The sequence below is a fragment of the Micrasema longulum genome, unplaced genomic scaffold (genome assembly GCF_059751315.1).
Source record: "Micrasema longulum isolate JH-2025_06_02 unplaced genomic scaffold, ASM5975131v1 h1tg002578l, whole genome shotgun sequence".
Taxonomy (NCBI): Eukaryota; Metazoa; Arthropoda; class Insecta; order Trichoptera; family Brachycentridae; genus Micrasema; species Micrasema longulum.
In genome coordinates, this window is record NW_028279716.1 from 353,099 (window position 1) to 381,007 (window position 27,909).

The window sequence follows — 27,909 nt, forward strand, 5'->3', positions numbered from 1 at the left end:
GTGTGTATCTTTTTGTTCGTCCACACGACATGTAACGTACAATTGAGGGTACATCTCTTCTGTTTGCTATAGCTTTGTCTTATCAGAATTATCTGAGTATTTGTGCTCCTTCAGTTAGATGCTAGTTTTATTTGTGAGATGAGTGAAAAAAAAACAGTAAAATAATTTAATTAGTGTACCTTTACGTGGTGAAGCTGTGCATTTTTTGAGAAATTGTGCGAGGATTTTGTAGCTATATTCTAAATGACATTATTCAAAAGAATTTTTCGCTACAGCGAGATATTCACATTAAGAAAGTGTTCTTCATCTCAATGTATAAGATTTTTAAGAAGGTAGGACACATTCGCTACTATAATTTATTAAATACTTCAACTTATAACTTCTGATAAAATAAAGATGTGATTTAGATAATTTTACTTTTCTTATTACTCTAAAAAACTCATTATTTGATTAGTACTAATGTTATATTATTATTCTTTTTTATTATTACCTAGTTGAATACTAACTACTTTATGCTTACCTTAAATTATTCAAAAATTTTATTTGTTATTTTTATATTTAGAACATAATATTTCCTCATGTTATTTGCTGTCTTTTATTTAGAGATGTTATGTTTCTTTTTGACTTTTTTGTTTTTTTGTATTTTATGTTCACTAAATGGTTTTGTTTTAATTATTCTATTATATTTTATGTTATGTATGATGTAATTATTTCTGTAAAACATTTTTTCGTAAAAGTTTCTTAGAACCGTTGATGTATAAATAAGTAAATATACTGTTATGTCCGCGTCATGCCTATGTTTGGTTACTTTGTGCGATAAACATTTCGACAAAGTGAACATTTCCCTCCCAGTAATAAAATATGTGTTTTGAACAAAGATTAATTGGAGTAAAAGGAAGCTGTCCTCACTGAATTTTCTTTCAGTAATACAAAAGATGTCGATATCCGAAGAGATACGGTTGAGTAAAGAATTTAAGTTCCCAAGGTTCGGCACCAGGACTCCACTTTGAACGGCTAATTTTCTCTCCTGCGACAGTAATTTATTTGTCAATACGTAAACATTTGTGAAATGATAATGATTAAAAAAACATTTTCACACTTAGTTTAATCCATTTTTCAATTTGTAGCGTTTAGCCGATCTCCATTATCCACCTTTTTTCTGGAGTTTGAAAATGATTATTTTTTACGAACAGTAGATGTTGAGATTTTGGCAGTCTCGTTGTCTCAACATAATGCTTATTTTAGCAATTAATTATACTATATCCGTGTAATGTAGTAAATTCAGTGAAGGTACTTTGCATCATTACCTGTGTAGAATATGAGACATAGATATGAGACAACAGTACCTAAAAGAAGCACTTAAACACTTCAGGTCAAACAATAAGGAGAGGTCGTAGCAGAATGTCCGTACGAAGTTTTCCCAGGGCATGAATTATGTCATACCCAAAACAAGGACACATTAGTATATCCCTCCTGATCCCAACAGTTTAGATAAATTTAAAGAAATTTAATTGCAGAAAAATCCACTTTTGAAATATGAACCTTGTATATTATAAGCAAGGTAAATAATAAAGCAACTCCTATGTTGAAAAAAAAAAAGCTCTCAAGGACAAAAAATATTTTTATGAAAGGAGTCAACGACTGGATTTTTCTTAGTAAGAGGGATTTTCCAAATGAGTGAGTTTACTGTCTACCATATTGATGTGCCATATATATGTTTTTAAAAATATTTTTTATAATTATTTTTCATGTTTCTCATCCTATATTTGTGGCGATATACTCATGTGTCTGTGTCATATAACTGCTCGTCCCATCTCAACACAGAACTTTTAGTCCCATGGAGTTGGGACTTATTGTCCCAAATAATGTACAATATCCTTATGAATGTAAATAAATAATTGAATATGTACATTCTGGTAATATATTGCAAAGGTGAAATTTTTTTATCATCCTCAATCATGTCATCTGTTCTCACTCTCTGTTGTAACAAATTTAGATGTTAAAGGTAAGGGCTTACATATCCAGATCGTAAGCATTGGACGGATCTTAAACGGATTTTATAATGAGAAAGTTGAGCCCTACGGGAAAATGGATATTTTCAGCATAAAATTGTACTTAAAAATTTCTTGAAAATGTATGAAAAAAAATGTTTAAAAAAAAACCTAACTACTTTGAAAGACGTCACTAGTTCACATGAATCAACCAATGATAAGAGAGTTGTGAAAGATTTCCAGTTTACGGAACGTCAATGGACCAACCGGCAGAAATGACCGAGAAGAAGCTAATGAGAACTTGAGACGTCGCACGCGGAGGAATTTCAGAAATACAGTGGACGCACTTGTGAAATAATAATTTAGAAAAGATATTTTAGAAACCTAGAAACTATGGTTTGCCATTTTCGTTTGTTCGTAGAAAGTCTGACTGATTTGTTGGATTTAGGGCAAGCGGGGGCGGAGGGTGGAATCCAAGTTACTTACACTCGGTTGGTCGTCGGCCCCTGCAGTACCAGAATATAGGGCAATGTCTTCAGAGGGCAGCTGACAAATGGCCACACAGACCCTTCGTAATATCGCACAGTGAGGGTGTCTCCATGACTTTTAGTCAAATACTTGAAGAGGTAAGTGAATTTTGGTTTAAAGGGTAAAACCTTTAAGTCTCTATTTAAGAGGCTTACCAGCAGGAGATAGAAAAACACAACATTATACTTTTATACCGCATATGTATTTCTAAAGTGACACATCTCAAAAATCGCTATTTTCGATTTATCACTATATAAGAGATAAGGAAATATTCATGTATGAACCATTAAAACCTTAGTACCATGTACTGACTCACTTCAATTAACTGTGTGTTGGTAGTAAAATTGTTTTATTTTGAGTTATGTCATTATGTACCTAGATGAAACATCTAACTTTTTTATGTAAAAAAAAAAACACATTTTCGTGAATAGAGTTTATAAAAACAAGGAGTTTTATTTCAAGTTGCGTCAGTTTAGCCGAGAACATTTGTTATTATTTCGAGTTATGTCACTTCAGATATTTTCAAATTTAAAACGGGATTTCTAAGGTTAAAAAATCATAATATTAAAAATACACATTCAATAAATATTTCTTAGCCCTAATTACCTGCGGAAATTCTTTTTGCTTTTTTAAATATTTTTTTATCAAGCCCTCAAATTATTTTTCGCCTTTTTCCCAAAAAAATTTTTATATTGTGTCACTTTAGAAAATTTTTTTTGCACCATTTTTTATTTTCATGTCTCCACGTGCTAGAAAAATATCATTTTAAGTAGGGACTTTAATATACTCTAAAATACGAAGACAGATAAAAAAATATTCATAAGGAACCTTACTGTTCATAATTTTTAACATGTAACTGACATCGTTCAAAAAAATAATTAAAAACAAAAAATACATTTAAAAAAAAGATAACACAGATAAGTATAAAATACATTGTATAGAAACACTAAGATAATATATCTTTATTTTGAAATTTAATTCTTTAATTATTGCATAATTCCATTTTGATTATTAATTTTCATTAAAAAAAATGAGAATAAAGTAATTTCAGAAAACTATAATAAACTACATCTATCATCATCATTCCTTTTCCGCACCTAATGGTGCATAGGGCACTGAATTGGTGCACCAATCGCAACGTATCTTGATCATTTTGGTTACACGGATGTAAGATGATCAGTCTTACGCTTCAGGTACCAGTCCAGGGACTATGAAATATTCTATAGTAAAAAAAACTCTTTTAAATAAATATTTCATATCAACCATGTCGAGAATCGAACCCGAGACCTCTTGAATGGTAGGCAAACGGGCTGACCATGACACCACGAGGCCGACCAAATTAGTCAATCATAATATGAAAATAAAACTTTTTACCTAATTAGATAGATTTGAGCTAAACAATCTTCTCCCTTTTATGTACTTTTTATTTAATATCTTTATTTTTACTTTTTTAGAATTCAATTAATTTTACCCTCTCCTCCTGCATTCATAATAAATTAGTGTAAAAACTGTAATTGGTCTTACTTTTTTTAATTGTTCTTTTGTACCTTGTTTTATATAAAGACTGTATGATTTCCCTTATAAATAAATAAATAAATATATAACACATCAAAATAGGAGCTTTCTAAATCATGGAATCATAAGTTCAATACCAAATTAATACGGTACAATATTTCATTTAATAATTTAGTAAACAGATTAATAAAGAATTTGACATGTGCCATGTGTATTAGAACTGTAATAAATATTCCTTAGTTATTTTATATATTTAATTAAATAAATAATAAAAAACTATATCCTAATGTACTTCATTTAATAATGTTTTATTAAAATTAGTAGTAATGTATTGAATTACTAAAAATGAACAATAAAATGAATATGTAACTTTTTATTTAATTGTTCCGAGAAAATGAACTCAAGGTTTTTAATGTACGTTCTTTTACAATACCGTCCTAATGTAAGTAGATTTAAAATAAGGGATCAATATTTGTAATTCCGGAAATTTCAATGAATCAATAATTCAATTAGTAAAACCAGTTGCCATCTATTTCCTAGAAAGCTCAACAATATGTTTTACACTAATTATAAGAAAAATACTGTGATTCACTCGCACGGAGAAACGAATAGATAAAAAAAATACAATAACAATAATAATAATTATCATGATTTATTAACAAAAAAATACAATTTCTTTATCTACTACATACATACGTTGGTAATAGATTTCTCTTGATTATGTCTAGTCTACCTAACCAGGTACAACCTGTTCTAAAGCAGACATTTTTATGCAAAAATAAACAATAACATGACTACCTACTACTCAACTTATTATGGAGTTATACAATATTTAAATATACCATTTATTATGTTAATTTTTTTTTTAAATTTTCTCTACCTAGATTCAGTAATCATTTTTTAACAAATGTATTTAATTGAATTTGGGTCATGGTTTTGTAATGTTCGGGAAACATATTGAATTTTTTGGGGCCCAGAAACCTGAATTTTTTTTGCCCGAATTCAGAGTTTGTGGTAGACCCCATGACCCATCCTTTAGTTTGACTTCTGGTAGTGTGGGAGTGTTTCTTTTGGGATTTGGTAGAATAATTTGATTTTACAAACATAATTATTCTAGATATATATAATACCAAGTTTATATTTGAAGCACTAACTTTGTGGTTATTCATTATAATAAAATAAATAAAAGAACTTTGTTTTTAAACACTAATTTTTATTATTATTTTTTCTCCACCGACCGGTTTCAAAGCAAACAATCTTCTTCGTCAAGGTTTACGTAACTAATGAATTGATTCCTTTTTTATTTTTATCATGTTCACTAAATACTACACGTTGGCCCAATAAATCAAGTCGTTTTTTTCTTACACGGGTGGTAATTTGATATCACTATTTTCGAAGTAAGACAGGAGAGGACTAAAAGAAATATTGTTTATTTGGTTATTCATTATTGTTTTCTTATTATGAATCGCTTTTTTAATTTCTAAGATTTCTAAGTTGTCTAATTTTAATATTTTATTTTCAACATGAAGTACTTTTAATCCAGTGTTTTTATTGAAGTTATAATTATTTTCTATCAGATGATTTGCGAATTCAGAAAAAATATTATTATTTAAGCATCTTAAGTGTTCTTTTACTCTAATATTGAAGTTTCTTTTAGTTTTTCCAATGTAGAATCGCAATCATTATAATTTAATTGGTATATCCCAGATTTATTATATTTATGGACTTTGTTATTGTGATTTTTTAACAATGTTTCCATATTATTAGTTGTGTAGAAAGGCGGTTTAATGTTTGATGGTAGGCAATTAGATAATTGTTTTGAAAAAATGACATTTATAATAAGAATTCGCCTCCATTGTTTAGGTGGGTTTGCTTTATTTACTGTGGAGTGTCGGTGGAGAAAAAAAATATAATAAAAAATTAGTGGTTAAAAACAAAGTTGTTTTATTTATTTTATATATAATACCGTTCAGTATTATTTTTCTTGAATCATGGCATAAAAAATCTGTCATTTCAAGGAGTTCTAAGGAGATTATTGTGTCCTCTTGATCGTCAGTTGCCTAAGAATCATCAGCAAGAACTCAGCAATCCTTCAGGCTTATTCTGTCACAATTTTGTTTTATAAGTTCACTCGTTCGTCATATATACATCTCACTCGAACGTAATCAAAATTTATTTCGCTCTTGTAATACGATTCGTATGAATTTACGAAACGAATTAGTTATCGAATAAGGCCACTGCTCCTTTTACATCTTTTCTTCCTTTGTATTTTTTTTATTTTCTAGACAGTTTTTTAATATTATTTTTTAAGGTTTGATTCTGAATGACAATCGATGGTACAAAATAAAAATGTTATATTTTTAGTCTGACAGATTAGCGGCTGGGTTGATTGAGAGTGGCCTACAGAATGGAGACAAAGTGGGAATCTGTTCTCCCAATTCTCTTCGTTGGCTAACCACTCTCTTTGCATCTTCAAGAGCAGGACTTATTGCGGTAATTAAATTAATTACTTTTATAGACGAGCATACAAGCAAATAAGATGCATGTGAGGGTGGGCTGCCTATTAAAAGCATGTGGTTTCAAATCGGGATGTTGGTTTCATATTTTTTTGCAACAAGGTGTATAGTGCGTTTTGCATGTTTATTTAATTGGTGTCCTGACGAAGAGACGAGTACGTCTCGAAACCGGTGGACAAAGAAGTCGGTAAGTGGTTATTTACAAATATTTTATAACTATTCATACTCATCATCGTCTCCCTTCTATTTTTATAAGCTGGCGCGTGCGCTTTACTTACACATACGCATTGCGTAGTATCCGTGAATAAGCCCACGGTATGACATCGCACGGCATACGCATTATGAAAATAATCTCTGTCTCTCTCGCGCTCACATAACGCGTTATGAGCGTTACATATACAACTATTGCTTTATTAGTTGCTAATGATATGGTAATACAATATGCACAGGATGCTTCTGCGTTCGACTGAATTTTGCTACGATTCCTTATTAAGTTATGAATTAAACACTGGTTTATAAAAATGTAGGTATTTTGATTTGATCGAATCATTATTAGGTCGATTATGTAATGATGAAGCTTTCACAAAACTTACAAAAAAATATTTTTAAGGTACAAAATACTGATTTTAAAAATCTTGATGTTATATTAAATGTTTTAAAAAATATCTTTTGGGTTAGAGAGGAAAAAAAACGATTGCTTAAGAAAATGTCATATATTAACGACTATGTATTTTTAATCAAGCATGTTTTTTATTTAATATTTTGTTTTCATAATAATAATAATTAATATAGATTATTTAAAATGCACACTACAAATTGAATCGGAAAAAATATGTATAAACAGTTATTGATAAACAATAAATCTTGTTATTTATTTACTGAAAACAATCTTCACAATTTCGCATTCGAGTTCTAGAGTAATTGACTAAAAAATTTTTTTTTTAAATTTAAAATGCCCCTTGTTCTTGGAAGGACTATAATTAGTAAAATGCGAGATAGATTTGAAAAATTAAAAATAATGTAACAAAGTATTTTAGTAAATTAATATTACATTTTCTTAACCCATTGTATTTTCTTATTTACACAACCCCCTAATCCAGCACCGAATTATAAAAAAAGGTAGCACATTTGGTTAAAATTTATTTTAACATCCTGTCGATTTCAGATGCGTTAGTATGAGTTTTCTGAACGCGCCAGCTGAAGTTAAACCACCAGTATACAGTTGGGCAATACGCGTTCTATTCACAGGCACATGTTCCTCAACCACGACATTTTTCGGCTGATACCTCACTACGTTCAATTAACTTTCGCATTCCAGGTTCCCATCAACCCGGCATATCAAGAAAGAGAATTAAAATTTTGCTTGAACAAGGTTGGTATCAAGGCATTGGCTATACCATCCTCCTTCAAGAACCAATACTACTATGAGATTATTCGGACTATAGCCCCTGAGATTGCCACTTGCAATCCTGAACAGCTGAACAGTTCCAGTGTTCCCAGCTTAAAGTCAATTATTACTCTGGACGATGAGAAACTTCGGTAACTACTATTCAGATAGATCTAACAGTACCCAAAAATGCTCATTTGAAAATTACGCAAATTAAGAGATTTTAGTATTTATGCTAAATATTATTTCTCTTACATAGTTTATTTTGCGAGATGTGTCCTTGAATATATATTTATTTTATACATTTTGAAAATGTGTTCATGTAAAAATAATATGTAATCTTTTGCAGACATTATTTAGTCTATATGTGTTTAGCAATTTTAATGCTTTAAATAAATATTAATGGGCATTTTACACTTATTTTACCTATCACATATGTAGTCGGACAATATTTTTCTTTATCTTTTTTAATTTTAAAACATGTTACACTTTTTGAGTATTTCAAAACTTTTTATTTAATTTTTTACCTTAAAGTTCATCATAAGATTATTTTTATTTACTTAATTTTAATAGTTAACACGGTATATATAACAACGCAGTAAATTGGAATGGCAAAAATCGTTATCTATTAATTTGTTGGTATTGTTGCAATGTATATTGGAAAGCCCTAGGCATAATACAAACTGTCTCGTGCTAATTATTATTTTTATTTTGTCGATACTATTTACCTTTCCACTCTTTTGAAATATTTGTAAATAATTTTTAGTTTTACTGTTAGTAAAATATATTTTTGAATGTTATATTTTACTAAACAACCAAACACTTTTTAATTGTATGTATTTATATTTTTCTTTATGTGTAAAAGAATTAAGTTCTGTTTAATTTATTAAAAATATATCAAATAAATTGTACCTTTAATGTATATATTGCTTTTCAGCGGAGTGTTGACATATAAAGAGCTTATTTCACAATGCACTTCAACACTTACTCAATCAATGTCTAGTAGGCAAAACGTCATTTCATCTGATTCTGGTTTCGCTATATTATTTACTTCCGGTACTACAGGTATGGTTTTTTTCTTCAAATTTACACTTTCGGATAGAAAACACACGTGGCTGTAGGCTGAAACTAAGGCTGAAAGGTTTTATTATAGTTGCTGGGCTATCTCAACAAACAAAATTGTCTTCGCATCGACTTGGCAAAAAAAAATAATTAAGAAGCATGCTTATTGTCATTAAATTACTTTTCGGTATTACAGTGGTTTAAAACATTAAAGATAATTTGCCTCACCAGTCCCACTATTTTGCATTATACGTTATGCGTTTTAAAATTAATATTCTACGTTATATTCATTTATAAATTAACTAGCAAGTAATCACACATAATTCAAAGAAATCTATGACCAAAAACAGTAGTAGACGAAGAAATTGTTATATTTGTTAATAAACCATGATTATTATTATTCTTTATGTGGTTAAGTTAACGATGTATTATTCACTGAGTAAACTTATAACGATAAGTTTAGTTTAGTTTAATTTATTTATATAATATTCCCACTGCTCTGAAGATTGTAACAATGAACATAATACATCAAACATTTAAAAAAAATCAAAGGTAACGATATTGATTTTGTTTGTAGGTGAACCAAAGGCAGCGTTATTATCACACTTTACTTACGTCAATAATAGCTGGGAATTTGGTTATAGAAATGAGTTTGAAGAAAAAGAACAGAGATTGTGCCTACAGGTTAGTATTTTTTTTGTAATCAACGCACCCCATGTTCATTGAACTACAAATGTAAAAATGTAACTACCCGAAACAATATCCCACGTAAAAAAATAAATCGAGGACAAAAATGGATTGCTAGCTTAATGGACCATTTAGGGCCGGTTGCATCGACAAAACTTAAGTTAAAGTCAGGGCTAAAGTCAAATAAAAGTTAATTTTATGTCAAAATGCGTTGCATCAAAAAAGTTAACTAAATATTATCAAAAAAGTTACTTTTATTTAACCGGCCGCTAGGGGGCCGTTTAAAGTTAAGTTTAAAGTTAAATGCGATCTGCCATCTGTCAAAAAAGCGTCGTGAGTGTTGAAATCCATTGATCGATCTGCGAAAAGTTGCACAAAATGACAATTTTATCTGATTTTTCGTCTTCCGATGACGAATTTATTTTCATCGAGTATATTCTAAACCGATAAAAAAAACTGTTCAAACCACGAACGGACCATTTTTTGTGGGAAGAGTCCGACTTTATCGCAAGATTTCGAATGTCAAAAAAGTGAAGAACTAATAATTATTTGATTTTTTAATTATTCATTATTTTTCAAAACACAGGATTTGATCATCAGCGGCGTGGTGTAAAATAAATTTAAATCATCACTGTATTAAAATGCTGTTTATTTATTTTTAAATAGAGCTAGATTGAGCTCAACCAACTCTTTTTGGGCATTTAAAGCTGCCATAATTGCCCGAAAATGTCATTTTTTTGCTCTATTTCTAGAGTAAAAAGTTCTTCATTTTGTTTTAGCTTTTGCTCTTTTAATTTTTTATCTCGTTCAAAAAGGACGATGTCCCTTTTGTTCTTTTCTTCTCCGAATGCGCAGTGTTGCTTCGCTCTTTCGCACACACTGAAAATTGGAACGAAATTTAAAAGTTTGTGCCCAAAGACGCGTCGCGAGACATGTGTATTGCTACATGTAAATAAACAAGTACGTGCTTGCGCAAAAATCCCAACAATTTTTAGGGTGAAACTTGAAACTTTACAGTGGCAACATTCTTAACTTTAACTTAACTAAAATAATGTTGATGCAACGGAATTTTTCAGTTACTAGATTTTGAGCCTTAACTAAGTTTAAATATTTAACTTTAAACTAAATTTATACCAACTTTGATGCAACCGGCCCTTAGTAGACAACTTGATCTCAAGTTTTGCATCCAATACTCAAGGTTTATGGACATCGACAAAAGCATGGAAGTTATAAGATGTCCCCAATTTGATGATCTCGTATTTTTTTATATTATACTATCTCACAAAGACATTTATTTATTTACGCACTCAGCTTTCTCTTGTTGAAAAACAGCCTTCCGTTTGAACCTTCACAATTCCCAGTCAGCCACCATCCTTTGCCACCTTGGAATTGCAACCCTCCTGATGTCGTTGGATTATCTGGTTAAGGGTCTCTCTTTGCGTTCCGCTCTCGGCCTCCAGTCCATCACTTTTTTAGTCCATCTACCAATCGACATTACCATTCATTAGCCCACACCGTTTTATTTACTCATGGTTCATTACTTTGGTATTTTTGCTGATCTATTACGCTGATCCACTGATTTGTCTTGAGATTCGTAAACGAGATGTTCAACAATCTTCTTTCCATCGCTCTTTGCGTCACCTCATGCTTGAGTGAAATTCTTTTGGTAATGGTTGATGTTTCAAACCTACAGATGATAGATTCTAATCTTCTTCATCTTTCTAATTCAGCTTCCAAATCATATTCTTAGTCTAATTGAGTGATTTAAATACAGGCCCGTCTCCAGAGTAATAGGTGCCCGGGGCAAACATAAACTCAGCGTTCCCTCATTTCTGTTCCTTATATTTTTTTATTCCTTTGTAAAAATTTCTTTTAATTGTAATGTTTATAATGGACTTTGTCCGTAAATAAATAAATAAATAAATAAATAAATAAATAAATTACCATCCCACACCAACATCATAGCGGAATTTTTTTATCCGGCGAACTTAATATTATGTCGGTGAACTTTATGTGTAGGTTAAATGAACAAAAAAACATCACATCAGGAAACATATTGTAACATATTGATGTCGACCTTTTTCGCGAGGTCGATATCCCATCCTATATCATTATATATTAGAAAACCAACCTGTTCAGAGAGTTGATACCGTACGCGATCTGTGTGTTATTCTTGATAGCAAACTTACATTTGAGAATCACTTCGATGACATACTGACCCGTGCACATAGAAACCTTGGTTTTGTACATCGTACATGTCAGGTATTTGAAGATATCGCGTGTATTAAAATGGTATACTTTGCTCATGTTCGCAGTTTGCTCGAGTATGCCTCTTTTGTTTGGTCTCCACAATATGTCACAGATAAAGAAAAGTTCGAGAAAATTCAATGGACATTTCTTAGACATCTGAACTGGAGATGCAGGTATACCGATCTCAATTATATGTCTTCCTGCAAAAAACACCACTTGCTCACTGTAGAAGATCGCCGTCTACTGTTGGACATGGGGGTGCTTCATGACATACTTAGTGGACGCCTTGATAGTCCGGCTCTTTTGTCGGAGTTATCAATAAATGTCCCCGGATACCGCACCCTTCACACGTCGAGCTCTCTATTTCATGTGCCAGCAGTTTGTACGAACTATGCCCAGAACTCTCCACTTATACGTTTTGCTAGTGAATATAATTTGAACTTTCCCTTTATCGATCCTTTTGATTTAAAAAAAATAACATTTAAAATGCGCGTCTCAAAACATACTTTTTTGTCTTATACTTAGTGTCAATAATTTAGTCTTATTTTATCTTATTTTATTTTATTTTATTAAATTTTATCTCCAATTCTTAATATTTTGTTTGTATTTATATTTTCGACACTTGACACTTGTGCAATATTTACACACATGTCCACCCTCATTCCAATATAACACCCACTCACCCACCCTCTCACTCACTTACGCTCACACAAACACACTAGTATGTATTGTACGTGTATTTAATGTATTTCTGTGGATATCTGTCATTGGTTTTATTCTCTGTATATTTTATTTGTTATATTTTTGTTACATGTATTACTGTTGATATCCCCAATAAATAAAAAAAGGAAAGAATATAAAGTAGAGAGAAAGTACAGAAATATGTTGAACGATTTATATTTATTTTTGATTTACTGACTGACATGGCAGGATAACAAAAAAATATGAGGGAATTTTACGAGCTTTTATGTTTGTGAATGATGATATAACATCTCTGAAATCTTACTTACGAGCTTCATCACTCATCATCTCAATGGAAAGTAAAGCAAATGCAACGAGTCTTTCTTCGGAGATTGTTAAACGTAGATACGTTTTAAGGCTGTAGTCTGGTAAAATGAACGCAAAATTAAAAAATCATGCAATTTCGCCATTTTAAAACAAATGTTTTTTTCAATCGCGCAATAATAAAAAAATAAAAAAACATAAATTAGATAAAAACAAAAAGAAAGCGATTGGGGCAGGTCTGAAGGTCACCGAAAAGTCAATAAGATACTGTTTTAAATTGAATATTACAACCAGAATCATCTTTTTTTTTTCAAAAAAAGATAATACAATTCTTTAAAAAAAAGTTTTAACTAAAGTATTTTATTGAATTTTTTATTTAAAGAATTACCGAAGGCATGATTTTAAGTAGAAATAAAAAAAAATGTCACAAAATGTATGTGATTTGAAATGCTTGTATTTCTTTTCAAAATCAAAAAAATTAAATTTGGCTTCAGCCATTCAGCTTCATGTTCAACTTATTATCTTCAAATTATTGCAACAAATTTCGCTTCAATACTTAGTCTTTATTGAGATCCCAGATAAGTTTAGTCTAAATTTGAAATGGCGTAATCTGCCGGTCGAAAAGTGATTATATTTTAGCTACATAAAACATAGAAATAACCTTAAAAAATATTGTTTTTATCTAATTTATTTTTTATTTTTGCGTGATTTAAAAAAAACATTCGCTTTAAAATAAAAAAAATGTATGATTTCCTAATTTTGCGTTCGTTTTACCAGACAACAGCCTTAAGTAGTTTCAGTTGGCTGAAGCTGCGCTCACCGCTGGCAACGGTGACAGGAATGGTAAGTAGAATTCGGAGTGTGACCCGAAGATTTAGGAACAAGTCTCCTTGGCCGGCATTCTTGATTCGTCGAAGGACCTCAATCGGAGTGGCTATCACATTGTCGTTCAAAATCGACTGCACACGAAGCAGCTTATTTTACAGAAAGCTTAGGCGGCAGAACAGCCCGTGTGGCCAGGGGAGCCCGCGGCGCCCCTCTGCCGCAGGGCGCCCGGGGCGGCCGCCCCGCTCGCCCCGCCCGTGAGACGGCCCTGCCTAAATATATGTATGATTCGACTCCCCCAATATCCTGACCATCTTTATAGGCTGTATTAAACTTGTTAGATATGACATTTGTCTCACTTGTGTTCATTTTTCTGTATGAATTAATTTCACTTTCAATTTTAGATTCCATTATTCCATGCATTTGGTCTTCTCACAGCATTATCTTCTCTGCAGTATGGAACAACTATTGTTATTCCTGGACCAGCATACAGCCCATTGAAAGCCGTGGAAGCTATAACCGAGAAGAAGTAAGCATTAAGCCTAATGAGGAAGCTCAGTGGTTTTTATTTTTTTGTAAATAGACTATATTAAACAAAGCCAAAATATTTTAAATTACTTTTTATATATCGTATTATCAGCGCTATGATTTTTTTAAAGTTTTGTATTTCTGAAATAACTCCGCATGTGACGTCAGAGGTTCTCTTCCGCTCATTCTCGGTCAGTTCTGCCGATTGGTCCATTGACGTACCGTCTGGTTGATTAATATTAACTAGTGACATCGTTCAAAGTAGTTCGTTTTTATTTATTTTTTCGTACATTTTCAAGAATCTTTGCCGTACAATTAATAAACATGTAACAACAAAGATGAAGAACATTTTAGAGAAGGTAATATAGAAATCTAGGCATCTATGGGGCTTATGATCTGTCATTGGCTGGTTTAAGTGGCCACATTACACACTGTGTAACATTCACCATTTTGCCCATATTTTAACATATATGTCCCTTCATTTGTTGATGTTTTTGAAGTTAAACAGATGAAATGTTTATTTATGCAGGTGAGATTCATCTAATTAAATTATTTCACCTACGTACTAGGCAACGCCTGAAAATTATTTTTTTCAATTTCTTCTTCACAGATCAGGTGGATTTTTGTTCTTCTTGCTCTTCATCTCTGTTGTAATATGTTAATACTAACAGTTCCCCAGGGAGTTGAATCCAGTCCTTGCCTAGAAAGATTTGAACAGGCTCAAAATATTGTTGAAAAATACACCTGGTCCATAAAGAAGTATAGATATTATTAAAAAAATAATTCAGGCGTTGCCTAGTATGTACGTGTAATAATTTAATTAGATGAATCTCACCCGCATAAATAAAGGTTTCGGCTCTGGAACTTCAAGAACATCAACAGATGAAAGAATTTAAGGAATATAAATATTCAAATATGGGTAGAATAGTGAATGTTACACAATGCGTAAAGTGGCCACTTAAACCAGCCAAAGACAAGTCTTAAGCCTTGTAAATGCCTAGACTTCTATATTACCTTCTCAAATGTATTCTTTATCTCTGTTGTGATATGTTAATACTAACAACTCTCCAGTAAGTTGGATCCAGTCCTTGTCTACAAATATTTGGACAGGCTCAAAATATTGTTGTACAATTTAACGGTCTAATTTTCACCGCGCGCAAGAAAACTTTTTTGTATCCAATCTCTCGTGGGGCTTACGTTCCTCATTACTATTATTTTTGCATACAATATCTCATTTACCCAAAAAGACAACGTTAGTCAATTTAATTTTATGTCTTGCATGGCATGAACGAAAAAAAACGTATTCCAAAAAACGGACTATATTGAACGACGTCACTGGTTCATATGAATCAACCAGTGATAAGAGAGTTATGGAAGATTTCCGATTTGCTTTCCCTGAATGGGCCAATGGTCAGGACTGATCGAGTAAGCGGAAGATAACCTCTGACGTCACGCGCAGAGCCATTTCAGAAATACGAAACTTTTAAAAATCGTAGCGCTGATAATACCATATATGAATTTGAAAAAAAAAATTGATTTAGTTAAATAGTCAATTACGAATATTTTTTATTCAAAAATCACTGAACTTCCTCGTTTCGTACAAATGAAAATAAAATATTTTTTAGAAGTATCGTAATACTGTTTTTGCATTTCGCGTTTATTTTGGAAGGTGCACTGTGGTGACAGGTACACCTACAATGTACGTGGATCTAGTGAATTACCAAAGAAAAAATGGAGGACAACTCGGTAACCTGGGCGGGCCAATACAGGGTGTTGAGACGGCCATCACTGGAGGAGCTCCATGTTCCTGGCAACTTGGTGAACAGATCAGAGACTATTTGGGCGTAAAGTCTCTCAAGGTAACTCATAAGATCAAAAGTATAAAAGATAAATTCAAAACATTTATTATGCTATAAGTTCGCATGTTCCAAGCTGACATATTTAAGGGAATCGGATCAGTTGCATTTACATTTTTCATCATCATCAATCCCTTTCCGTGCCTAATAGTGCACAGGGCACTGCATTGGTACACCAATCGCAGCGTATTTTGATCATTTTTCCTGCGTGAAGATATTTTTATTATTTATTTAACACTTTATGTATATTTACAATATACATATTATATATATATATATACATATAAGGACGGGCATATCGCCTTAAGACAATTTCTTCCTACCTACCCAAACCGTTCAGTTTGAGAAAATTACAAGTACATGGACATATTCTAAGTAATTAAACTGAAACTTAAAATTTTATACACCATCAAAAACAAAAATTAAGTAAAAAAATAAAATCATTAACACCATACTGTAAAGAGAGGAGAAGAGAGGGGAAAGAAAGAAGAAGGAGAAAATATCAATTTTAAATATTTAGATAGTGACATTTCAATCTTGATTTAAATGTGCGTTTCTAGCATTAGTGGGTTAATTATTCTACAATCAAGCAGCTACAAATGTAAAAGCGGAGGCAAGAAAATTAGAGCGGTGAAAGGGTATTAAAATCATTCTCTCGTTACTAGAACAAAAAGATCCAAAAAGTCCATGTTGTGATAGAGGTTGGAAGAGCTCTCTTGGATAAACAGGCGAAGTGGGATTATTTAAAATATTGTGAAGAAGTGATAGAATGTGAATGTTTTTTTCTATGCCTGATACTGAGCCAGTGTAGTTGCGTTGCGATATTCGGTTATGTAGTCGATTTTGCGAATATTAACGATATAACGTATACAAATATTCTGCAATCGTTCCAACTTACGAGTATCAAGCAATTCAGAGTTAGCATCTGGATAACATACATCTGCATAATCAAGAAATGGAAGAAGTAAGCTCTGAATTAATGTTTGTCTAAGGTGATTCTATACGAAAATATGAACCTAATTCCTCATAGATGGCGCTTTTATAATTTTTTATTGAAAATTGTTATTTTTACGTCTATTTTGAATGAAAATTTTACAAAACTTGGTTTGCGGAAACTATAAACTAAATTGATTGTAACAAATACTATAACAATATAATTTAGATCCTTTCCACAAAACGGCGAACAAAACAAAAAATAAGATAAGTTATTATTTGTTTTTCACAATAATATAAGTTTGTTTTGTTTGGAAACCATTCCTTCTTTTTTATCGACCAGTTTCAAAACTACGCAAGCTTCTTGGTATACATAATTAATGAATTTATTTTGTTTCAAGGTATACCTAACTAATACAAATTAGAGAACTTGGAAATCTTAGAAATTAAAAAAGCGATTTATAATAAGAAAAAAAAGAATTAATAACAAAATTAACAATTTTTCCTTTAGTCCACTCTTGTCCAGTTTTAAAGGTCGTATCCGTCTCATTTTACAATTCCCATCTTTACAAGAGCAACATGACAAAAATACTTATTAACTCCACATGTTTCGATGTATATTAAAATAAAATAGGATAAGGTTCATTAGTTAAGTATACCTTGATTTAAGTGGGTAAAAATAATGTTGTGTAACATTTATTTTATTATAATGAATAACCACAAAGTTAGTACTTCAAATGTATAAATTAAAATTATCTTTATTTGATGAAAAAAAGATGGATACTCTAAACTCGATCAGCTCAATAGCCGAATGCTGATGACAGTTTTTTTAGTTGCCATTCCAGCGACTTGACTCTTTATACATCTTGACTAGAATCTTATTTTAATGTAGCTAAAGTAATTATTATTATTATTTTATTTTATTAACATAAAAGGAAAATCTGCCTCTTACAAACATTTATAATACTAACATATTTGGCGTTATATATATATTTTTTTAAACATAAATTTCCCGAAAAAATTTACGCAAGAATTATAAAAAAAAAAATAACCTAAAAATTATACACGATTTATCCATAAAAAAATAACCTAAAGTTTATACAGCATATTCAGTTGAACGTTTAAATAATAAAATATTATACAGTAATACAACAAGAAAACCATAATTACTGTTTCATACAGCTGGGCAAAGTGAACAAAAAACTGTATATATTATGAAATGCATGAATAAATAAATATAATTACCATTCATCATCTTTGAAAAAGTTCAAAAGGTTTGTTCTATGGGAACAATACCCTACACTAAATATATCAGATACGTGGGAATAACTATTGCCGAGTTCATGAAGTCTATAACAAGCATACACTGTCCGTGAATTGTTGCTACAAAACGGTGGCACCTGTCTAGTCATTCTTCCAGGCACCCTGAAGTTGATGAGAGGTAATAGTTCAGGGCAATCCCATATTGAATTTACAATTTTTAATAAATTTAAAAGGTCTATAATTCTTCTTCTATCGTTAGGTTTTCACAAATTTAATGTTTTTAAAATTCATGACTGATTCTAAGTTTAAAATTTATATACCGTGACAATTTTTTTGGACCCTTTCAAGAGAACTTTGATGACAGTTGTAGTAAGGAGTCCATATTGTAGAGTTATACTCTAACTGGCTTCTCACTAATGAAGTATACATCAACTTCAAAGTGCCTATGTTTTTTAATTCGTTAGTCACACGTAACACGAAGCCTAACCTTTTTAGAGATTTACTAGTTATATTATTTATGCGTCTAATAAAGGATAATTTCTGATCAAAAACGATAACCGATAAACCTAGAAGTTGAGCCAATGAATAATTGAGGTTCATTATTGTAATCTTGCGTTTTTACTATTTTTCAGTCAGTTTACGGAATGACAGAGGCGTGTGTAATATTCTCCTCAAGTCCAGGAGATGATATCCATACGGCAACTGATACTGTTGGAAAACTGTTTGGGCATACAGAAGCCAAAGTAAGTATCCTTTTTATAGGGAAATATCACATACTACTAGTACCGAAAAAATATATAAAATGGATTTATAAAAATGAATTTTATTTTCCAAATCAATATGGATCCTGTGGAATTTTTTTTTCATACATAATAAAAATACGTCCCTACAAAAACCCGACATGTTTGACCTTTATAATTGTGACGTCAAGATTCGTGACAAAGTTCTATGTAAATTTAAACGGCCACAAACAAAGTTCAAAATTTACCCGAAAAGGGGCATGGTCATGCAATGCACCGTTTTCCCGGAAATTCCATATTATAAATTTAAAATTTTTTTTTTTTTTTTTGCTTATGCTTTTATGGATTTTGAGGTTCGGAATTATTTTTATCTTTTAGATAGTAGACGAAGAAGGTAATGTTGTTGCAATGGGAGTCCCGGGAGAGTTGTGTATTCGGGGCTATGCCAATATGCAGGGATATTTTGCAGATCCTCAGAAAACAGCTGATGTGATAACTCACGACAAATGGATGAGAACTGGGTATGTCCTTTTTTACTATTTTAACAAATCAATAGTAATAGTCTTTTATGACAAAATTCGTTGCATAGGTTTTATATTTTTTTGTTAACTAAGATCAAAACTTTTTTCCGTACTCAAGCGGATGTCGAAAACAGTTCTGTGTGTTAAATAAAACAACCCTAAACAAGTATTTTGGCTCTAAGGTAAAATTCTTGAAAATGGAAATCAAGAGGAGATAAGCCCGCTTAGTAATGTGGTGGTTGGCCTATACACCTACCATGCTTAAGGTCCTAAATACGATTCTTGGTGTGAAATATTTGTATTAAAGGTGGTACTGTACTGCACTGGCGGCTCCTGACCGAAAACATGGGCAGTGCATTTCTTTACATTTTGTCAACTTATATATTAAGTTCAATAATATTATAACAATATGACAGGTCTGACGTGATAAACGGGCAATAGTATGACAGATGACAGCCCGCGCACCGGAACCAGGAACGCTAAATTCGCCTAACATTATACGCACGTTATAGGATACTAAATCAACTTAATTCGTACTAATATCATGTCATTACGCATGTCCAAAGTGACATTGCAAACAAACTTCAAATCTGCGCATGCATTGGCAATGCCCGGAGTATGTATATTATCATCTCCCTCTAACGCACGATTCGCCGTTATAAAGCGTTGTTTATCTCGCTCAAATGACAATCTTAGGAGAAATCACATATTTCATACAAATTCAGGGTAAAAAATTGTGCAAAACAGAACATGCACAGGGACGATTGCGCATGCGTCGACAAGATAAGAAAATCGTCCGCTTGAGTCGATTTCGCTAGATCTTTTGGCGCTAGTATTGAATGTTATGATGTTTACGAGTATAATATTGCAACGAATCCCTGTTTCTTTGTACCTATAAAATATTTTTACTATCAATAAAATTACTAATTTATTTCCACATATTTTTACTTCGCAGTGAACTGCACTTATGCACATACTAAGGAACCGCCTCTGCTGTACTGTAATATTTCACTCTGAAGCCGTTCTCGTATTGGAAATAACCTCGCTTTTAACAAACAAACAAACCATCACGCCGTTTCCCCGTAAGGGTAGGCAGAGAGGATAGAAAGCCACAACACTCTATCTTTGCATACATATCTCGCTTCCTCTACATTCATACATCTTCTCATGAACGCGCGCCGATTATTCCGACTTTTAACATGTCCATCGTCAAGTATTTGTTGGGTTTGGTCGTGCAATATCCAGTGATGGCCGTCTCAGCACCCTGTATTGGCCCACCCAGGTTACCGAGTTGTCCTCCATTTTTTCTTTGGTAATTCACTAGATCCACGTACATTGTAGGTGTACCTGTCACCACAGTGCACCTTCCAAAATAAACGAGAAATGCAAAAACAATATTACGATATTTTTAAAAAATATTTTATTTGCATTTGTACGAAACGAGTTCAGTGGTTTTTCAAAAAAAAAATATTCGTAATTGACAATTTAACTAAACCATTTTTTTTTAAATTTTATATATGGTATTATCAGCGCTACGATTATTTTAAGTTTCGTATTTCTGAAATTGCTCCGCGCGTGACGTCAGAGGTTATCTTCCACTTACTCGATCAGTCCTGACCAGTGACGTCGTTCAATATAGTTCGTTTTTTGGAATACGTGTTTTTTCGTACATTTTCAGGAAACTTTGCCTTACAATTCGATCTTCAAATTTTCACATTTATTGTATCCAATTTCTCATAGGGTTAAATATCTTCCTTAAAACCTAAAAAATATTTTCCCGCACACAATAAGTTTTTCTGGGTTATTACGCCGTGTGTCGTTCGCACTCTTTCTTGGCCTTACGGATCGCATTATAGCGTCCATCAACCCTGGACGTATGTTGATTGGCAACAACTACAGTATCGACATTTCGACGGCCGTCGTGGTGAAGTGGTCAAGAAGCCTGACTCACGCATGGAAGGTATATATCGATCCCCAGTGAGAACAAACAAAATAAAATATGTGCTGTATTATGTGTGCTCTTGGCCTGTTGTGGTGCAAAAAAAAAAAACATTTTAAAATATATCCTTGCAAGCTCATTCCACGAGTCTTTCCCAGATCCAACACCTAGCATAACAATCATTCCTTCAATAAAGTAGTATACCGAATCTGAGATTTTTACTTACAAACACAGTAACTTACATCACAATATACATCTAACGAATAACGTAAAATAAATTTCTTACTAATAAATATCGCATGCAAGACAGAAAATGAAATTGACTAACATTGTCTTTTTAGGTAAATGAAATATTGTATGCAAAAATAATAGTAATGAGGAATGTAAGCGCAAAGGGAAATTGGATACAAAAAATGTTTTCTTGCGCGCGGCGAAAATTAGACCATTAAATTGTACAACAATATTTTGAGTCTGTCCAAATATTTGTAGACAAGGACAGGATCCAACTTTCTGGGAGTTGTTAGTATTAACATATTACAACAGAGAAAAAGAATACTTACGAATAGAGAAGGTAATATAGAAGTCTAGGCTTAAGAGGCCACTTTACGCATTGTGTAACATTCACTATTCTGCCAATGTTTGAATATTTATTTTCCTTCAATTCTTTCATCTGTTGATGTTTGTGAAGGTCGAGAGTCGAAACCTTTATTGATGCGGGTGATATTCATCTTATTAAATTATTACACGTACATACTAGGCAACGCCTAAAATTTTTTTGTTTCCAATATCTATACTTCTTCATGGATCTGGTGGATTTTTCAACAATATTTGGAGCCTGTTCAAATCTTTCTAGGCAAGGACTGGAATCGACTCCATGAGGAACTGTTAGTATTAACATATTACAAAAGAGATGAAGAACAACAAGAACAAAAATCCACCTGGTCTGTGAAGACTATGGCAAAATGGTGAATGTTACACAGTGTGTAATGTGGCCACTTAAACTAGCCAATGACAGGTCATAAGCCCCGTAGATGCCTAGACTTCTATATTACCTTCTCTAAAATGTTCTTCATCCTTGTTGTTGTATGTTTATTAATTGTACGTCAAAGATTCTTGAAAATGTACGAAAAATTTTTTTAAAAATTTATTCAAAATTACACTCGTTTACTAACATAATTTAAATAAACATAATTTAAATGATAATTATTGAGAATATTTTGAGTTTGTGCAAATTTTTGTAGACAATGACTAGATTTAACTCCCTGGGGAGCTGTTAAATCTAACATATTACAACAGAGATAAAGAACATTTGAGAGAAGGTAATTTAGAAGTCTAGGCATCTACAGGGTTTATGTAATAAAGGTTTCAGCTCTTTAACTTCACTGACATCAACAGATAAAATAATTGAAGGAATATAGATGTTTAAATATGGGCAGAATGGTGAATGTTACACAGCGTGTAAAATGGCCACTTGACTAGCCAATGACAGGTTATAAGCCCTGTAGATGCCTAGACTTCTATAATACCTTTTCTCAAATGTCATTATTTTCTGTTGTATAATATGTTAGATAATTATTGAGATATGGTTTCTAGGAACTCATTCTATATTATAGTAAGATAAGAGAGTAATAAATAATTTGCCAAATAACAGTGAGTACTCAATTAAATAATACAAAAATACATAGTGAAAACACATAAAAGTATAAAGAGATATATAAATACAAAAACCAAATAAAAGTATGGAAGGAAAGCAGATCAGTCAACTTTCGGTAATCTCGAACTTTAAAAAGACTTACAACCTCGTCCCTAACGATGTAAATGTAGAGCAACCAATTGTAAACATTTTTTAAAAATACATTGGCACTTGTAGAGTTCGTAACACGATAATTTCACTGCCTTAAATGGAGTCTAAGATCTCAAACATGGTAGGCGAATGCGCTTATCACTGCACTACAAGGCGGACTTATCTTCACTCGATTTCTTTCCACACAATTTTTACCTAAAAGTTGCAATCGAGTCAAAAGCACTCTTCCATTTCAAAATCAGAACCTTATTATTCTCCCTTCCAGATACAGAAAGTTTCGCTTTGTCCCTTTCAGCCTTTCAAATTTCCGTATCGATATAGTCCTCACACGTTTCTTGACAACATTTTAGATGTAATTTGGTTGAAGCTATTACTTCACCCAGATCACGCAATCAAATGTTATGTCAATCAGGATGTATGGATCAAATATTTGCTTTACGAAACATGACAGAACAATTTCTCGCTAAAAACCAAAAGCTTTTCTGCGCATTGGTCGATCTGCAAAAAGCGTTTGATAGAGTTGACAGAGAAAAATTATGGAAGGTGTTATCGGAGTATGGGGTGAGCGGGAATCTGACGCGAGCTATTGCTTCTCTTTATAAAAACAGCACCGCATGTGTTAAGGTAAATAGATCATACACATTGTGGTTTGACATTCATAAAGGAATCAAACAGGGATGTGTGATGTCACCATGGCTGTTCCTTTTTAATGTGTACATTGATAACTGCATGGAAAAACCGAAAGGTTTAAGAATGGAAGCAAATATGGGTGATTTAACTGTCAATTGTCTTTCGTATGCTGATAATGCCGTGCTTCTTGCTATCAACAAAGAAGAACTGCAATTCCCGAAAACAAAGGTCTACAATGTATGCAAGGGAAGCAATTTGCAGATGAACGTCGATGAATCGAATGTAATGGTTTTTGAAAGAAATGAAAGTATGACTAAATGTGAAATCACTGTGAATGGGGTTATACGGAAACAGGTAGAGGAATTTGTGTATCTGGAAATTATGTTTACTCGAGAAGAAATGACTGACAAAGATATTGAAAGGAAGATGACTGCCAGGAACAGAGTGAATGGTGCGCCTAAATCAACTTTGGCAAATAAATGCTTGTCAGAAGAGGCTAAATTAGCAGTTCACAATGGAGTCCTGGTCGGGTATGGGAGCGAAGTATGGACTTGGAAAAATAATTATGAAAGTAGGTTAAATGCTGTCGAAATCTCTCAGGCGAGTGTGTGATAAAACTATGTACGAAAGATGCACAAATGTTGAGATCCGTACATTATGTAAGGCTGAGATAAGCACTATCGACAAAATCAGGAAAGGAGCTCTGCGCTGGCTTGGACATGAAGAGCGAATAGACAGCGAAAGAACGGCTAAGAATATTAACGATGCGAATTTTGATGGATGCAGAAATAGAAGAAGACCGAGAAAGACATGGCATGACCAAATTCAACAAATACTTGACGATGGAGATGTCAGAAGTCGGAATAATTGGCGTGAGAAGATGTATGAATGTAGAGGAAGCGAGATATGTATGCAAAGATAGAGTGATGTGGAGTTCCATCCTCTCTTCCTACCCTTACGGGGAAACGGTGTTATGGTGTGTTGTTGTTGTTGATAATATTTATATTGTATTTCAGCGATCAATTTGTATTACATGATGACGGATATGGGTCAATATCAGGACGTTTGAAAGACATCATTATCAGAGGGGGAGAAAACATATTTCCCAAAGAAATAGAAGACTTTCTCAATACACATCCAGATATTATTGAATCACATGTAAGTATTAATAAAATGTCAGTCCTACTACATATGTGTTCAAGAAATCCACAGTATTGTATATCAAATTGATAACAAATTGTACATAACACTGATAAAAATTCAGCGGTTTTAAACAAAATATATATTTGTCAATACACCATTGAATAAGCCAAATTAAAAAATACGTGTTAATGTACAGGTGAATGAAACTGAACCCACCATAGCAAATTCGCACATAGAGGAGGTCATTTGCTAATTATTGGATCTTACTTTCCCTAGCTAAAGTTTTATAGTTTGTGAGATATGTAAATTTTTATGCTTCATTGAAATATTCCAAAATTTGACCTTCAAGCATTCAGAACTTTAAGTTTTTTTTTATTATTTTAGTATTTTTTTTATTTTTTGTTGGTAGTCATAAAAATTTCTGATTGAAACGCATCGGAACTTCCCTCAAACTAGGGTTAAAAAATAAGATATTACGCTTAAAAAAAATACTTTAAAAAAAACCTTACAATCAAATTCAACCTAAAATAAAAAAAACATGGTGTTTCAATAATTAATTTTGCTAGTAAGTTAGTTCTCTAGCTTTTTTTTTAAAGCTTTTTATCTTATTTTTCAACCCTAGTTTGAGGGAAGTTCCGACGTATTGTAATTACAAATGTTTATGAATATCAACAAATAATAAAAAAATAATGAAAAAAAGGTTATAATGGCTTGGAGGTCAAATTTCGGAAAAATCTCTATAAAGTATAAAAGTTGACATATCTCCCAAACTATAAAACTTAAATTAACATATTATAACAGAGATGAAGAACATTTAAGAGAAGGTAATATAGAAGTCTAGGCATCTACAGGGCTTAAGACCTGTCAATGGCTGGTTTAAGTGGCCACTTTACACACTGTGTAACATTCACCATTCTGCCTATATTTGAACATCTATATTCCTTCAATTCTTTTATCTGTTGATGTTTGTGAAGTTAAAGAGCTGAAACCTTTATTTATGCTGGTGAGATTCATCCAATTGAATTATTTCACCTACATACTAGGCAACGCCTGAAAATATTATTTTTTCAATTTCTATACTTCTTCATGGACCAGGTAATTTATCAAGAATATTTTGAGTATCATATTTTTTCAACATCTCTTTGAAGAGACAATCGAATCTGGGTAAAAATGAATACATTTATCGAGTGTGCTCGTCAAACGATAAAAAAATTAGCGCAATAGATCTTTTCAACGAAAAAAATACTGTTTTAAAAAATATATCAAAATTGCGATAGAGACGTCACAAAAGCAAAATTTTTAATTACTATTTTTTTATCGTTTTGCTTATTAGTTTTCATTATTTTATTATTAATTATATATATGTACGCGTATGTATGTGCATTAGTGAATGCGTATATGTTCATGTGTGTATGTAGGTGTATATGTATATGCATGTTCATGTGTGTAAATATATGTATGTATGTGTGACACACACATCTATATATATGTTGTATGTGTACATTTATAGGTGTTTTTATTTATTTTTTCATTATTTTATAATTACTTACTATTTCTTCTTCTTCTCTTTCTTCCTTATTTTCCTATCCCACTTCTTTTAACCTCTAGCAAACTGTGCGTTTTGTTATTTTATATTTTTTGTTTCTAAATGAAACCCATAATTTAACGTAGTTATACAGAAAGCAGCACAGCATATAAAAATGTAACTGAGATAATAGCACTTTTGTGAAATGTGTGAATTATTAAATCTACACAACAGTCGGAATGTTTTGACTTAAACAAATGATAAACAATGAATACATAAGTTTTTTTTTCGTATTACAAACAAGAATCTAATTATGTATTTGACCAGTTTTAATGATTTTTGAATAAAAATACGATTTTTCTAGTGATGTGGGTGTTTTCTGCAAATTGAGAAATGCCTTTATTGTGATCGACACTATTTTCAGATGGTGATTAATACAGTTTTTTTTGTATGAAAGCGGTCTAGTTATTTTTAACAAAACATATAATTGTCCTTACTGCACCCGATTACACCAATATCTCATTTTTTCAAAATTGTAGACTGGCTACTTTCTGCATAACCACGGTCAATTGGTCTTGTTATTTGTTGTTATTCTTTATGTATTGTTTATTACTATGACTGTGTTGGTTTCAAAAATAAAATAAAAAAATGTACAAAACCAATATGAATTTTACGGAGAAATTTTTTCACACATATATTAAGTTGTATTTATATTTTGTGTTATAGGTTTTCGGTGTGAAAGATGACCGGCTCGGAGAAGAAATTTGTGCAAGCGTTAGATTAAGAGAAGGCGCCGATTTTGACTACAGCAAATTGAAGAAGTTCTGTGAAGGCACCATAGCTAATTTTAAAGTCCCTCGCCATTTGAGGATAGTCCGTCAATTTCCTCTTACGCCTAGTGGAAAAGTACAAAAATTTAAGTTGAAGAAAATGGTGGAAAGTGGACAGCTTTAGTTACTTCCTGTATTATTTCATAATAAGGGCTTTGATTACAGTTGATAAATAACCTACCATTTTCTAAATAAAGTGCACGAGTTTATGAAATGAGATAAAATGTTACATTAATTAATTTATTTATTAACGTACACAGTCCAATTATTATCAAATGAAGTAAAATAGCATGCCGAATAGCGTACTTTTAAGAGCTATAGCTCTTAACATATATGTTTAATATAAATTTTGTGATGTACTGCCGGTGAAACACCTATGTGACTGATAACTTTTTTATCTGTTGTATAAAAAAATTCCCACACGGACATTA

The 27,909-nt window shown here is 32.0% G+C and overlaps 1 protein-coding gene across 2 annotated transcripts; it reads left to right on the forward strand.

The window, feature by feature from the left end:
* LOC148271941 (medium-chain acyl-CoA ligase ACSF2, mitochondrial-like) lies at positions 1 to 27,790 on the forward strand. 2 transcript variants are annotated; one of them, XM_088240737.1, is made up of 12 exons: positions 1 to 332; positions 2,440 to 2,617; positions 6,399 to 6,527; positions 7,869 to 8,089; positions 8,875 to 9,002; positions 9,577 to 9,683; positions 14,171 to 14,295; positions 15,964 to 16,153; positions 18,979 to 19,089; positions 19,465 to 19,607; positions 24,997 to 25,138; positions 27,375 to 27,790. In XM_088240737.1, the coding sequence occupies exons 1-12, from the start codon at positions 244 to 246 to the stop codon at positions 27,600 to 27,602; spliced, it is 1,791 nt and encodes a 596-aa protein (XP_088096863.1). In that variant the 5' UTR covers positions 1 to 243; the 3' UTR covers positions 27,603 to 27,790. The 2 variants fall into 2 exon arrangements, with proteins under 2 accessions (XP_088096863.1, XP_088096864.1); XM_088240738.1 differs by lacking the exons at positions 6,399 to 6,527; positions 7,869 to 8,089; positions 8,875 to 9,002; positions 9,577 to 9,683 and having other exon boundaries at positions 108 to 332.
* Positions 27,791 to 27,909: the final 119 nt, after the last annotated feature.